This window comes from Nanorana parkeri, unplaced genomic scaffold (assembly GCF_000935625.1).
Source record: "Nanorana parkeri isolate BGI_ZX_2015 unplaced genomic scaffold, ASM93562v1 scaffold826, whole genome shotgun sequence".
Lineage (NCBI taxonomy): Eukaryota > Metazoa > Chordata > Amphibia > Anura > Dicroglossidae > Nanorana > Nanorana parkeri.
In genome coordinates, this window is record NW_017307094.1 from 583,230 (window position 1) to 598,147 (window position 14,918).

At 39.6% G+C, this 14,918-nt stretch overlaps 1 protein-coding gene across 1 annotated transcript in view; it reads right to left on the minus strand.

Moving 5' to 3' along the window:
• PDE1C (phosphodiesterase 1C) overlaps positions 1-14,918 on the minus strand; it is a 135,559-nt gene that overhangs the window by 105,559 nt on the left and 15,082 nt on the right. Inside the window, exons 3-4 of the mRNA XM_018565264.1 lie at positions 14,474-14,656; positions 11,166-11,232 (exon numbers count right to left, since the gene is read on the minus strand). Of these exons, the coding sequence (XP_018420766.1) occupies positions 11,166-11,232; positions 14,474-14,656 (250 nt within the window). The remainder of the gene's footprint in view (positions 1-11,165; positions 11,233-14,473; positions 14,657-14,918) is intronic.

Consider the following 14,918-nt stretch of genomic DNA (forward strand, 5'->3'; position numbering starts at 1 on the left):
TTTTTTTTTCTTCTGACGGAAAAAAAAAAAAAAACGAGCAGGGAAAGGTTTAGTCTGCTCGATCAAGCAGAGTGAACCTTTCTGGGAGAAAGTGTTTCTCTCCCGGGCGACTGGGAGTCATATTAGACTCCCAGAGTGTCCGGGAGAGTGACAGATGGCGTTTCTGGTTACCAGGTAACCAGGAACACCATCTGTCATTACACACTGAGAACATGGAGAGGCTGCTCTCAGTATGTAATGACAGCGTCCCTGGTTAGTCGGTAACCAGGAACGCTGATCTCTCTGAAATTGGCCGGAGCCCGCCGTGAGATGATGGCTGGCTCCGCCCTGCTGTCAGAAGCAGGCTGTCGGCCAGCCAATGGCCGGCCATTCGGCCAGCTTCGGCTTTCACCCCGGCTCAGTCGAGCCGAGGCATATGCCTTCGGCTCAACTGAGCAGCTCGGCCAACTTCGGGAGCTGTACGAGCTATAGTGAATAGCCCGTACAGCAGCCCTTCGGTTCTACTGAACCAAGGGGTCCTGGGACCGAAGCGAGCCGAAGGATCAGGCGAAGCTACAGCTAGATCCTTTGCCAGCTTAGTGAATAGACCCCTAAATACTTTAAAGGGTCTCCTTTCTGAGCAGTGGTCTGTTTTGTTTTGTATGTCCAGGGAGAACCTAAACTATAACCTGCCTAATGTTCCTTTACACTTAAAGTTTTGCAAAAGCTCCTAAGCTTGGGTTATTAATTGCTAGCTAATGATGAACAAAATCCTGTAGTCTGTGTTACAGGGTTAATGATCTCGCATATAAATATCTATTAGCCCAGTCAATCTCTGGGACTTGGGATAGGAAGCCCTGTGCTGTGAGCTGATAAGTATTTGGCACAGTCCTTCTTTTTTCCCCTGGACTTTTGCCCAGATAGATATGTGCAAGTATCCATAAATGGGAGAGCCTTCCTTAGGATTCTAACTAATCCGAGTCCTGTGATCTATTGCAACCAAGAGGGTGGCATTTGCAGCTGCCAACATGGGAATTGTGGAGCTGAACTTGCAGCACAGGAGAAGAAAACATTAGAACCTTCCTATCTGACCTGCAATTGTAGAATAGATAGTCAAGCAAAAATTAAAACCTTCACTCTAAAGGATCTTAACCTTACTGTGCAAAGGGCCTATTTAGAGAAGTTGCTGCATGTGTTTTCAAAGCTACAAAAGCCAAAGTGAAGAAATAATTATTTAGGGTATCCCATGCCCCCAGCTCTCATGAGTGCTCACCAATTAAACTTAAAAATTTACCAATGTGACTGCCTCCTATCTTGCTATAACTGTTGCAAGCCATACATCCTACCCTGAGATGCAATGTGCCTGGAAGCTTTGCATTACAGTAAGCATACCTAGGTTTTCAAAGTGTATACCTGCTAGGCTGCTTGGAGTCATGCAATATGACCTGGGGTAATAGAAATTACAGGCGTAATACCTTTGCTGCTCCAAGCACCTACAGCAGTCAGTCATGTGATCATATTGCTTGGCCCTACAACCTCAGCTGAAAGGTACAATTAAAGTTTAGTAGAGGGCAAAAGGGATCATAAAACAGACACAAAAGAGCTTTGCCACTTCAGTGCAATTATGATTATCCTGTACCTAGTTCACACGCATCCTAATATATTTCTTCATTCGATTATTATCACTTTTCTTTAACCAAAACTCAACACATTATCAGGGCTGCCTTAATTTTAAATACCACTAGTTTATTACTGATTGCTAAGGGTTGCTGCTACTATGCCTTATATAGTAAATATAGGGGTCTATTCACTAAGCTGCCATAGGCAGCCGAGTGAATGACCGACCTGAAGTGAAGTGAGCCGAACACTTAAGGCTGGTACGGCTGATTTCAGACGTATATCGGCTTGCTTCGCATGGCTTCGGGTCGGACGAACATGCTGAGGATGGAGAAGGAGTTCGACTCAGCCGATCCAACATCTGGATTGGCTGAGCCAAAGCTCCGGGATACAGCACCGAGTAGAACCGAAGGGGTCCTGGGGCCGAAGCTAGCTGAAGGTTTGGCCGAAGCTACGGCTTGATCCTTCGGCAGCTTCGTGAATAGACCCCATAGTATTTGGAGAAAGGCTTTACACCTGAGACCAACCTATTACTGCCACAACCAATGACCAACACCTCTAAACCAGGAATGCTTTGAAACCTGTGTTGTCAGACACAGACAATCCTTCATCTCTTAACATTTTATTTCACTTTCAGCACAGAAAAATAACCATTAAATCCAGATATTCTATATACAGCCATATACTTGTGCTTCAAAAGAATCCACTGTCACTCCATGAATGATAACATGTTAACAGTGGAAGAGCTATACATTTGTGCAAATGGCCTATTTAAGCACAAATCAATGCAATTAAGTTGTATGTAAACCCTAACAACACACTTTTTTTATATTGGTCTCTTTTTACTGTTAAATATACCATTCAAAACGGTTTATTATATCTGTTTCAAAATGCACAAAAATACCTATTGATCAAGCCACAAATCAACTGCTGTCTCATGTCATGTGCATCTTCGGTGTTATTTCAAATAATGGTATCTGGAAGTGTGTTTGGACTACAGAACACCTCCTGTTATGTTGAGGAGAAAAGGAATGGGAAAAGTGTTTTGTATTCTTAAAATACTTCCTATCCTAGGGTGAAAATAAAACAACAACAAAAAAAGAAAATTCAGCCACCACAACACTGGTAAGCTGCAATGCTTTTATACCCACTGTTAAACACTTTTCTTCATGTTCATTGAGGGACACAGAATTCAGAGAAATTTAGGTTATACTGTTGCCTACAGGAGGATTTGAACACAGAAACAAAAATACCAGCCTGGTGTAGCCCCTCCAAACAACAAAGCAGTGCTGAGAGCAAGACCATGAGCAAAGTGGGGTTGCACCTGTGTCAGTGAAAGTCAAAGAAAAGGATTTTGCGGTTCAAACAATTCTGCTTTCTTTTTGTGCTCATTGAGGGACACATTATTTAGAGACATTTGGGGCATTAAAAAGTCATCCAACTAAGGGGTTGGGCAAAAGCTAACAAGCCTAACATAAAACAAACTGGGGACCTGAAAATCAAAGAGCTGCCTGAAAGATGTTATGTGCAAAACTTGCATTGCAAGAGGCATGAACATCCACCTGGCAAAACTTAGAGAACATGTGAACAGAAGACCAGGCGGTTGGCTTGCAAATCTGGGAAACAGTTGGCTAATGCGAAAAAAAACAAAGAAGCACTAAGAAATCTAGCATAGTGTGCTTTGACAGGAATGGACAGAAACCAGTCCTTCAGATAAAAGCTTGAATTATGATTTGTCTGTGCCACCAAGAATTGGTGGCACAAGAAGCTGGTTCCCCTTTACAGGAACACATATAAATTTCCTTCTGATGTACTAGTGTTAGAAAAAGGGACAGAATCACAATAAGGTGAAAAGCCATAACCACTTTGAAGGAAGAAGGAAGTAGGCTTTAGGCCTTAATACTCCCTTTTCCTCCTGTAAGACCAGAAACGGTTCCTTACAGGAAAAGGTTGCTAGTTCAGACACACACCTTGATGGTTGATGTACACCACTGCTAGGTCAATGTTCCCAGGGAAACTGGGCAAATTGGGGTGCCTCTAAGGAGGCTGCCATCAGCCCCATGACTCAACTCCTGGACAGAAGAATACAAATCTGGGAGCAGAGAGTTCAAAGTTTTCCTTTTCAAAGAAAAACATTGGCTTGAGCTGTGTCCAGGATCAGACCATCAGATACTCCAAGGTATGTGTTGGCTCAAGTGCAGACTTCTGAAGGTTCAGGATCCAACCAAATAATTTCAAGGTCTGAGTCGTCAATGCCACATTGTTGGTCAGGGTCTGTGTTGACTGTTCTCTCCATCAAATGTCTCCATATATCCCACAATTTGATGCTCAAGTAGTGTAAGGCAAGCACAGGGGCTAGAACCATAATGAATTCACAAGGTGCGAAAAACAGACCAAATGACAGGGGCACAAAATGGTAGTGCTGAGGATCCAGATTGAAGAAATCACTGATGTTCTGGACTATACATCTCTGATGTCTACAGAGGCCAGAACATCTCCTGGATGAAGAGAGGCTATAAAAGACCTGTTGTATTCCATACAGAATATTTTGGACCGAATTAAGACATTGTGGGCCTTAAAAGATGGGGCATAAGCCTCATTTTGGTTTTGGAACTGTGAAAAAGTTGGAATAACATCCCTGAAACTATTCTAAAACAGGAACTGGAGTGATAACCCCCTCTTGCAGAAGAGCTACATGAGCTGTATGAAGGTCTGCTAATCTAAGCTGTAATACCAGGACGTTAGAAAACAAGAAGCAAGAAGGAGGTTAGGAGCGGAATTCTGTCATGCAGCCCATTGAAACAGACTTTCTTACTCAGGCATTTGAGATGCTATCTGCCCAAATGTATGCTAAGGCTAATAGATGTTTACCCTACTTTGGAAAGCATGTTGAAGAGGACTTGTTGGCAGATTTGGGTGATTTTGTGACCCAGAGTTTGCAGTGAAACAGGACTCCAGGCTTAGGTTTTGCCTTAGAGGATGAAGTCTGAGAGTAACAATAGAAAATGTTTTTGCCTTAGAGGAAGGGCGATTCTCCTCAGTTTGAGGCCTAGCTTCTGTTGCTGGAGTAGATGAGTATTCTTACCTCCAGTAACATCCTTAATAAGGGTGTCCAATGAAGGGCATGCGCACCAAATATGTTTTACATGCCTGCTCTGTAGACCAACATTTTAATCATTCTCTGCATGTTCACTAATAGGAGACTCAAGAAAAACAACATTGTGGAAAGTGTCTCCAGTCATTTATCTATTGGATCCTTAAATATTGGCACATTTTTCAAGATTGGCCACTGCCAGATAAATTGTGAGAACAGTCCACTTGTTAATACAGGCCTCCTCAAATGAAAAACTTTTGGAAGGTGGAAACTGTGTACCAGGAGTTTTCCAGTTAGCATACAGATTGTCTGAAAATAGCATGTGCATGGTAAAAGTTTTAGTGTTCTAACTGCTAGACTGGTAGCAGCACTAGCAGACGCTTAAGACTGCACCTTCATCTTTAAGTTTGCATGCACTGCATCAATAAGAGCCCATATGGGCAGTTATGACAGCTGCTTGAAAATGCAATGATTTTGGAGACTCTTTATCAGATTAGAGGCCTTGCAACTGAATACTCAAAGGCCACTAATGATGCAGGAAGATCAGATATTAATTCTGAAGGAAAGGAGTAGAGGTACACTTTTATGTCTTCTGCAACCAGAATCAGCAATTAGCATTGCAATTGGGCCAACAAAATCCTGTAGTGAAATGTTCTGGTGATAAACTTGAATTAGGGGACCACACCCAGTGGAGCCAAAAAGGACATAAGCAGTGGACAAGAGATGTAAGGACTGAAAGCAGAGACCACATTCTAGGCTATCAGTGTCAGGTCCTTGAGAGAGAAAATTGCAAGACCCCCTTGGAACTGTTAGTGGATCATAATCTGGAGAGACCCGGTACAACATGACTGTTCCCTTGTGTTTGTGATCTGACATGTTGCACACATATGGGAACAATTTAGTTTTAATCTCAGGTAAAAAATATTTGGCACGACTGACTGTTGGGAGCAGGAATAGTTTAAATGACTGAAGGTGACCAGGTCACTGTAGATGGAATACATGCTGGCTGAATGAGTGTGCACATGTGACACTCCACCTAGTGATGCCAAACTCAATTACTAAGCATTTAAAATTGCCACCTAATACGTCTAATAAACAAAGTAGCTTCTGATGCTGGGCTTACACGGCCTACTCATTAGGGAGTCCCCAGAGACTAGGTCATTCCACAGGCTGTACTATGGCTCTAGAATAAAAATCGCTTTGTGTCTAACTAACAGAGAACACAGAGGTCTGGAAAGTGCCACAAGTGGAGCCCAGTACCTGAAGGTCAAATGTCAGGCAGTCCCACAATTGTCCAGTCAAGAGCGTTACAGATATGACCAAAGGTTTTGTTGAAGATACACTGATCCAGCATAAAGCGACTAGATCAAGCAGCATGCAATAAAGTCTTGACTTAAGAAATAAATGTTCTTGAGCAAAAGAAAAAAAGCTAGTAAAAAAGCTAGAGAAAAGATGGCCATCCTCCTATGACACTGGCAAAAAATACTGAGGCATTCTGGGAGTGGGAGGGATTGTACAAGGCTTGTCACTTTTTTGTTTTTTGTTTGCCAGTGTCCAAATCCCATTCTAGGTGGCAGTATAACCCAAATAGGTAAATGGATGTCACCAGCACACCAAAAGTATTGTAGTCTAAAGTGCTCATATATTTAAAACATCATGTCATCAGAACTAGCACTTTTGGGGCTGCACAGGGTCCCCTTGATCAGGCTCATTATAACCCAAATGTCCCTGAATCCTGTGTCCCCTAATGAACAAAAAACTAATTATGTTTTTGTTCATGGGTTTAAGTTTAACTGTCATTGATGTACATTGATCTCAAGCATGTTTCCTGTGTAGCTAAAGGAGCCCATAAATTGCTAGCAATGGTGGTCTAACTTGATTGTGCTTGTGTTTCTATTTGTATATTTAAATTGCACCGGTGCCAAATCTTCAGACAATAAACTATTACATATTCTTAACAGGAAGTAGAAGAGTTTTTAAAAAAAGCCATTCCTGACCGTTCTAGTTTTTAATGTGAAGATATTCACATTAAATGTCAACGATCATAACAAAAACTCTACAGTAGGTGGGCTGGCATCCTCCCAAGATATCCTTATATAGGAAAGCACACTGCCTGTCTGTAAAATATAAAATGTTATTTCTTCACAATGCTTATATATACATAGTTGAATGAGGACCTGTCTTAAAGTGCTTTTAATGCTTGTTCAGAATATGTAAATAGTTTAGTGTGCATTATCTGGGCACAGGTTTACTTTTTTATTCTGACACAGCTCCGTGTCAGAATAAAAAAAAAAGAAAAAGCAGTGTTTCTCTCCTGCGGGAGACTCCCAGAGCGCCCGGGAGAGTTTTTTTTTTCTTTTCTTTTTGACGGCAACAGAACCTGTTGGGCGGAGCTAGCTGTCATTGCTAGCTTCGCACAATCGTTTTCTATTTACTTTTTTGTACTTTTTAAACTATTTTTCTGTTCTGCTCGGTACCTCTGAGGGACCGAGCAGAACAGCCATGCCGAATGCCGCTCAGCGGCATTCGGCTATTTATTCACTGCTGTTCGGCATCTATAAGAATAGGCCGAACAGCAGCGAGTAGCCTGCTGGAGGTTTGGCTCAGCCGATCCAGATGTTGGATCAACTGAGTCGAACTCCTTCTGCACTTCGGGTCAGCTGAACATGCTGAGCATGTTCGGCCGACCCGAAGCCATGCGAAGCAAGTCGATGTACGGCTGATTTCAGCCGATATACGGCTGATTTCAGCCGATATACGGCTGAAATCAGCCGTACGAGCCTGAAGTGAATATCCGAACAGTGTTCGGCTCACTTCACTTGGAGTCAGTTGTTCACTCGGCTGCCCTTGGCAGCTTAGTGAATAGACCCCATAGTTGTTAAAGTTGAATAAAGACACAGGTCCATCTAGTTCAACGTGTGTGTGTGTGTGTGTGTGTGTGTGTGTGTGTGTGTGTGTATACACCCATATATCCATATTGATAAAGTATATGACCAAATCGTTTCAGGTCAACAATGGAGTGCAAGAAAAAAAGTGGAATAACCATCACATTTACTTAGAATCCAGCTTTATGTGTCTAACATTAGAAAAATAAATTTTGATTGGTCTCCATGGGTTATTACTCTTTGCACTTAGGTTTTGGTCTTAGTATTGTTTATTGCAGAAGACCATGACTTTCAATTAATTTAGCTATGTCCCATAGTTTAATCAGTGGTTTCCAGCATGACAGATATAGTTTTGCTAATAGATTCAGGTAAGATGAATGCAGGTGTGCTGATATATTTGTGTAAGCAATGGTACATTCTTTACCTATAATGGGAAGCCTCTGTAAGTAAAAATAATGCAAAGACACATTTTTTAATTATTATTATTTTATCTTGTTTTTTATGTTTTAGAAATGACCTCCATTTCAAGTATCATCTGTTTTGTAATAGTTCATTTACATTTCCAATGAGCCATAATTTTTTCTTTAATGATTGTAGAAATGGGCCTTTATTAGTTTGTCTTTAGTTTCCATTGTTTTCAATATTTAATGGTAATAAAGAGCAGCAAAAGAAAGGTGTGCATGGCAAAATGTTAGTGCAACCCCCACAAAACAAAAATTAGCATCACACATATCACACTGTACAACAGCCTCCCCTCACCCAAAGCAGATATAATGAAGTTTATCTTAACTTGAGAACAACAATTGAATATATTGCAGCTTTCCAGTCTTAGATTCCCAGTCATTAGGTTTCTTTTTGCAGACTTTTTTTATTCTATTTTTATTCCTGGTGATTCTGCCAGTAATATACTTCTGGTCTTAGGGTGATAACATTCACTCACTGCACTACATCTAAGGAGGAGCAGCGTTATCACCCTAGGATGGGTAGTGTATTAGGACATTTCATCTCTCTAACATGGGGAGAGGTGTTGTATGGTTTACAGAGATAACTCAGACAAGGCTGATAGAAATGTTTGAGGTTTCGCTGCAGCTTTGACAGCTCAGTGCAGAAAGTTAGCAGCTGACTAGATTTCTGGTAGGATCAGCCAGACAAAATGCTTTTAATGGGAACACCTAGGGTAAACCGTTTATTGAATTCTAAACCTGAGTAATGGTCAGGGTTAACTCCAGGGGAGTTAACAGAACAAAGGGGGGCAAAGAGGGATAGTTCATTGTTAGGGTTTACATACACTTTAAAGAATATAGTTGGTGTAGGCTTGAAAATATCAGTGTAGAATTTGTTTGGCTGAAATAGTTAAACACATGTTTTCTTTGGAATCAATGTATAATGAAGCAGCAAGCTATGGCCTCTAGCAAGCATTAAGTATTTTCTGACTGCAAATGATGGTGTAGTCTGTGTAAGTTCTTGCATAGCTCGGTGTCATTGTTCCGACTGTGCATTAAAGATTTAGATTTTAAATTAGAAATTTCGCTTTATGCTCAATATCTGTCAAGGGTTATGTCCCAATTCCCAGTAGTCACTTCAATGAACAGAAAGAAAAATGCTATGGTTTTCCTGTAAGTGTGCGAGTGACTCATTGCTGACAAATGGCTTATAGAACCTAGCTCAGGCAATATGATGGCTGTCATAAAAGTTTCATAAAGAATAATTGTACACTCAGATCAGATGCTGACATTTAACCCATGTCTACAGAAAAGTAGTATTTAACTTTAAATACAGGAATATGGCACTTTTCCTTATTTTGAGATTGGAATGAGCTGCAAATATATTGTTAGACATTCTGAATACATACAGACTCTAGGATGTTTTTGTGAAAGTATAGTTTGTACTAAAACAGTAAGATAGCTTCATTGCAGTTGTAAGAATATGTACTCTGTAAATCTCAATTTTAGAGCTAAGGGACTAAGAGACGTTCCTAGATATTGTGCAGACCGAACCAAAAGATTTGTTTTATCTGCATCATGTAACCTCACATTGTACTGCTGTAACATGTGGCAATCGTACAGAATGCTTTAGCTTTTAATTTGTATGTACTAAATCTATGATCTCATTGTGCTTGGCTGTGATGTTTTCAATAAAGCTCCATTTGGGAGTTTGTGCATACAGATATGTTCATATGTGATTATGTAGAAGAGTTGGGTAAAGAGGTGTATTATTATTTTTTGAAGAACGTTTTGTTATAATTAAAATTATTATTTGGGCAGATGTCTAAAAATATTGTGTATTCTAACCTGCACTTTCAAAATTGACAGTCTCTTTCATGTGTCCTTCTGATCCTACTAGAACTCAGACCAGACCCAACGCACGGCAAACCTCAGACCAATACCAACGCATGGCAGACCTCCAACCAGAACCAACGCACGACAGATCTCAGGCCAGAACCAACGCACAGCAGAATTCAGAACAGAACCAATGCACGGCAGACCTCAGACCAATACCAATGCACGGCAGACATCAGACCAGGATCAACACACAGCATACCTCAGACCAGAACCAACACACGGGAGACCTCAGACCACAGCCAACATATGGCAGACCTCAGAACCAAACTAACGTACAGCAGACCACACACATAAAACACACAAAGTACACACACAACACATAAGGCCTCACTCGCACTGTGTGTACACCTCCATGCGGCATGCACGCCTGTAAACAGCCGATCCCGGGAGGGACAGGTGCTGGTTGTGGTTGTGTGCAGCAGCCTGTTCTTCCCTATGGGAGGATGCGGCTGTACGCTGTCTTAAGGAGACACGGAGATCACATCTATGCGGTTACGGGGGTCCGCACTTGGACGCAGAAAGGATCCATCAGACACGAATGACTCGCAGCACCTCTCACTCCCGGGATCAACTGTTTACAGGTGTGCATGCCGCATGGACGTATGCGCCCAGTGTGAATGAGGCCTAATACACACAACACATAATACGCATACACACACAACACATAATGCACACACACAATACACATATAGTACACACAATACACACACACAGTACACACACAATACAGTACACACAACACACACAATACAGTACACACAATATGCATGCAATACAGTACACACAATACAATACACACAATACACATGCAAACAGTACACACAACACACACAATACAGTACACACGCAAAACAGTACACACAATACAGGACACACGCAATACAGGACACACACAATACAGGACACACAGCATCGCTATTCAGCCCGTTCATAGTTCACTACAAGTAGCCAGGGGAGGAAGGAGGCTGAGACTTGGAGAACAATCCCCCCAACTCCCAACGCTGGTACAGTCGTTTGTCTTTGCCTTCACATATTCTTTAACATTTACTTTGCTAAGTATATGCTAACAGTCTCTACTCTACTAAATCAAATCCATTTTTTTTAATATGCAGTTGTTTTAATTGACTCTTGAGTCAATACTTTATATAAATATAGCAGCATGGAAAATTACAGTACCATTTAAATTGTTACTAATAATGTGTCTATTTTTTAACAAACATCAATAAGCGACTGCTCTCAAATTCTTACCTTTAAAACAGCAATGACTGCAGGTGGATAGCTGAGCCCAACCATGTTTGATGTCCTTCTATACATTCTGTAAAGACAAATAATGTAGCTTATTATTTTTTATACTAACACAGTAAGGAGACATGGTGCATAGTGTATTGGTGTGGCAGGAATGTACTGGATTAGATATCAAGAGAACCCTAAAAACAAAATAAAAAAATATTTACACTTACAGCTATGAAACACAAGCAAAAATATATGTAATGTCAACTATCCAGTCTTCTCATTCTGCTACACATATTGGAAAGTGGAATGGAAACACAAAGTGTGTATGTATGTATATATATAATAAAATATAAAACAATATTTATAGTTTTGAGCAAATTTTCAATTTCAACTATCTACCTACTGATTTGACAATGACTTTGTCATTGCTTACTTTTTTAATTCAGTAATTCAGTATATTTTAATGCAACACTTTGAAGCAAATGTACACAAGAAACTTGTGAAAAAAAAGGATGGGAGAAAGGAGTTAACAACTAAGGGGTAACGAAGGTTTAAGTAGCAGAGCATGTGATTAAAGCACTCAACATTCAAAAACTAGATGGCAGTATATAAAAGCAGCTTGGTACAGAGAATTCTGTTACACATTGCATGTGAACATATGTACCAGTTTAACATACTGTATAGCACATACTTTATATACATTACAGAAATGTCCATATTAAAATTGGAAATTCTTCCACTCTCTCTGACAGTTTCTAAAATGTTTTTATTAGCACTAGTATCTTTATGGGGAATATGGCACACAGAGTGAGAACACATTGGTGGGCAAGACAATCCGAATCACCTTAAGTGAACAGAACTATTTGAAGATTTGGAGTCTCTAGTAGGCAAAATAAGACAGAATTATTCAAACTGTACCTTTGGCTAAAATATCTCTTTTGGCTGGATACTCGCTTTAAGAAGACATTCCTAATTTCCTGGGTTACAGATATGGCTTTAATAGGCTTCAATAAAGCAACCCAAATGAAGGGGAAACAGGTAGAGTGATTGATAACCAATGTATTTTTTTCTAAACCAGCATTCAAACAATAACTACACTATTCCATAGACAATACATAACAACGACCATTTGGGATTTTGGTTTTATTTTGTAATATGTCTCTATGGCCATCACAGACATTTTTTTTCCTTCATTGTTTTTTATAAATCAGGCCTAAAGAAATGCAGCACTGTCCACAAACATATAACTTTGTAGTTCTACTTTGCTTGTAATATTAAAACCTTCGCCGTTGGCCAATTCCTAAGTGCAGTTTTATAGAAAGTAGCAGGGAGCCAAGAGATATATTGTACATGGCACAATACCTGCTCAAAGTTAATATCTGAGGCAAGAAAATAACAGAGCTCTGAGTTTTCATGCTCATTCTTCCTGCCATCCTTTTCTTTAGCAGACTTTCGTACCCTACGGCAACAACATGATCACTAATGAAAATGGTTGCGTACAGACTAAATTACTTTTAAAATAAAGTTCATGCTATGACTTGCAAATGCATGAAACATTTCCCAAATATAAATTAAAACAATGGTCTCTGCAAATGCTTCATTGTATAAACTACTCAGTGTATACAGTATGATAGCTTTTTGGTGTTGTTCTAATTGTTCTCTCCAAAAGTTGTTGGATAGAATGAGGGGGTGTTAGAGCCTCTTTCAGGTGTATATTGCCCATTGGTAAGATCACCTCTCATTTCCTGTTCTGGAGAAGTGACAAGAAGTGAGAGGGAATCTTCACAAAGTGTGAAGAAATCTAACTGATAGTTATCACTGGTAAGGTGGCAGGTGAAGGTGTTTTCATTGGTAGATTTCCATTTACTTTCTGTTCCAATGTTATTTTGGATTGCCCTTCATTTTCTCAGTGTCCATTGCATACAGGCAGTAAGCAAGCATCTCTCCAGCAGAAACACAACCAGCGCTAAAAATCTGACAGAAGTTTTTGCTAAAAAAAATTTTTGTTGGGTTTTCCCTTTAAAAAACATTTCATAAACAAAAAAGTGACCTCCCTTACTTTAAGGCCCTTGGCTCCTAGACCTAGGGTGTGATGGTAGCAGCCATTCTGCAACTCTAGAGCAATGACAATGGATAGGTTTAGCTTCACTGCTTTTGAAATAGTACTGGTACACAGGTTCAGAATGGATGAACCAGAAGCCATTTACACAGATGTTATGCTTTGTCATTTCATCATTTCATAGTTTTCAGATTCTTTTTACGAGGCATATAAAAAGCTAAAAATAAATCAGTAAACTACCAGTGCAAAGGTTATTTTAAAATTCTTTTGAAATTATTTAAAAGTATTTGTGTAAACTACATGGCTCCTGCTGCTGTGGGCACAAGTCCCTTTTCGTAGTGTTAATATTACCAGTATTTCCATACAAGTAAAAAAAAAATTATTCTACCTTCCTCAAAATTGTAGCATTTGATAATAATAATAATTTAATATACATTTCTAAAGGGTATTTATCCATATTTTTGCATTGTTAAACTTGTCCAAATTATTTAAATATCCAGAGTTCAGAGCTTCAATAGGCAAACACATCAAGTTTGCCTGATGAAAGCTGTTATTGGCAGCACTAATGTATGTAGTAATGTAAGATAACATCAAATAACACCTTTAGACTTAATACTTTAGACCCTTTAGTTATAATCTAATTATCACTGGAAACATCATGCTCAATAAGAAATTTGGCACTTAATGCATCAATAGGTGTAACAGACCAAAATAGGTTATTAAGGCTCTGTTCACACCTAGGCGTATCGAATATGCGCGTTTGTCGCGCTTTTCGTAAAAAAACGCGCGGCAAACGCGTTTCCGAGGGCTACTTGGCTGTATCCCAATGGAAACGCGCGACAAAAATGCTAAACCTATTTGGCCTGTTAAACCTATTGATGTATTGGGGGCCAAATTTCTTATTGGCCAGGATGAACTACAAACAAAAATGTTCTGAAAAGTGGAGTTACGTTATAAAACTGGCATATATGCTCTACAAAAAAAATTATCCACGTAATGTGTTCAATTTTTAGAACTTTTAATGCAGTTAAAAATGCAGTTGCATTTTTAACACTGCTACAGATAAAAAGGGGTACAACTGCAGTTTGATTAATATTGTATCTGCAAAGTACAGTGAAGTGATTGGTATAATTTTCTCTTATATAAATTATATAAGACAATGTTAACAATCTTGATACAAAAAAAATAATGAAGTATTAGCTATAAATTAAACGTTGTTTTAAAATTTCAGAATTATTGGTGGTGGTTAAAAATCCTTTCTTACCTTTCCACAAATATCCCAGCCTGCACTGCATGTACGATGCTTCTAAACCTTGGTTTCTCTTCTGTTCTTCTTAGCATCATTCCCATTTGTCGGGTAAAGGTGGAGGCCAGCCAGTCTCGAACTTCTGAAGGAACCGAATCTGACTGGATGTCACTGAGTTCATCTTCAGTGTCCAGTAAACGTCTGTAAAAAAAAAATCAAAATATTGGTTAGAACCGAGAAACTCTACACTCTAAGTATTTGTAATAAGTCTTGATGACATGTAGTAAGGAAGGCTGATTGTCCGTGTGAAAGATTTTCCCTTTCTTCCAATTCTGGTGACCACTTTCATTGGGACAGGAATTGAGGAAAAACACCCTAAGTAGAACTCTCACAGCAATAAAGACCAGACAAAAGTTTTACTAACCCCTTCTAAGTACTTTAAAAACTTAAATAAATGGGTTGG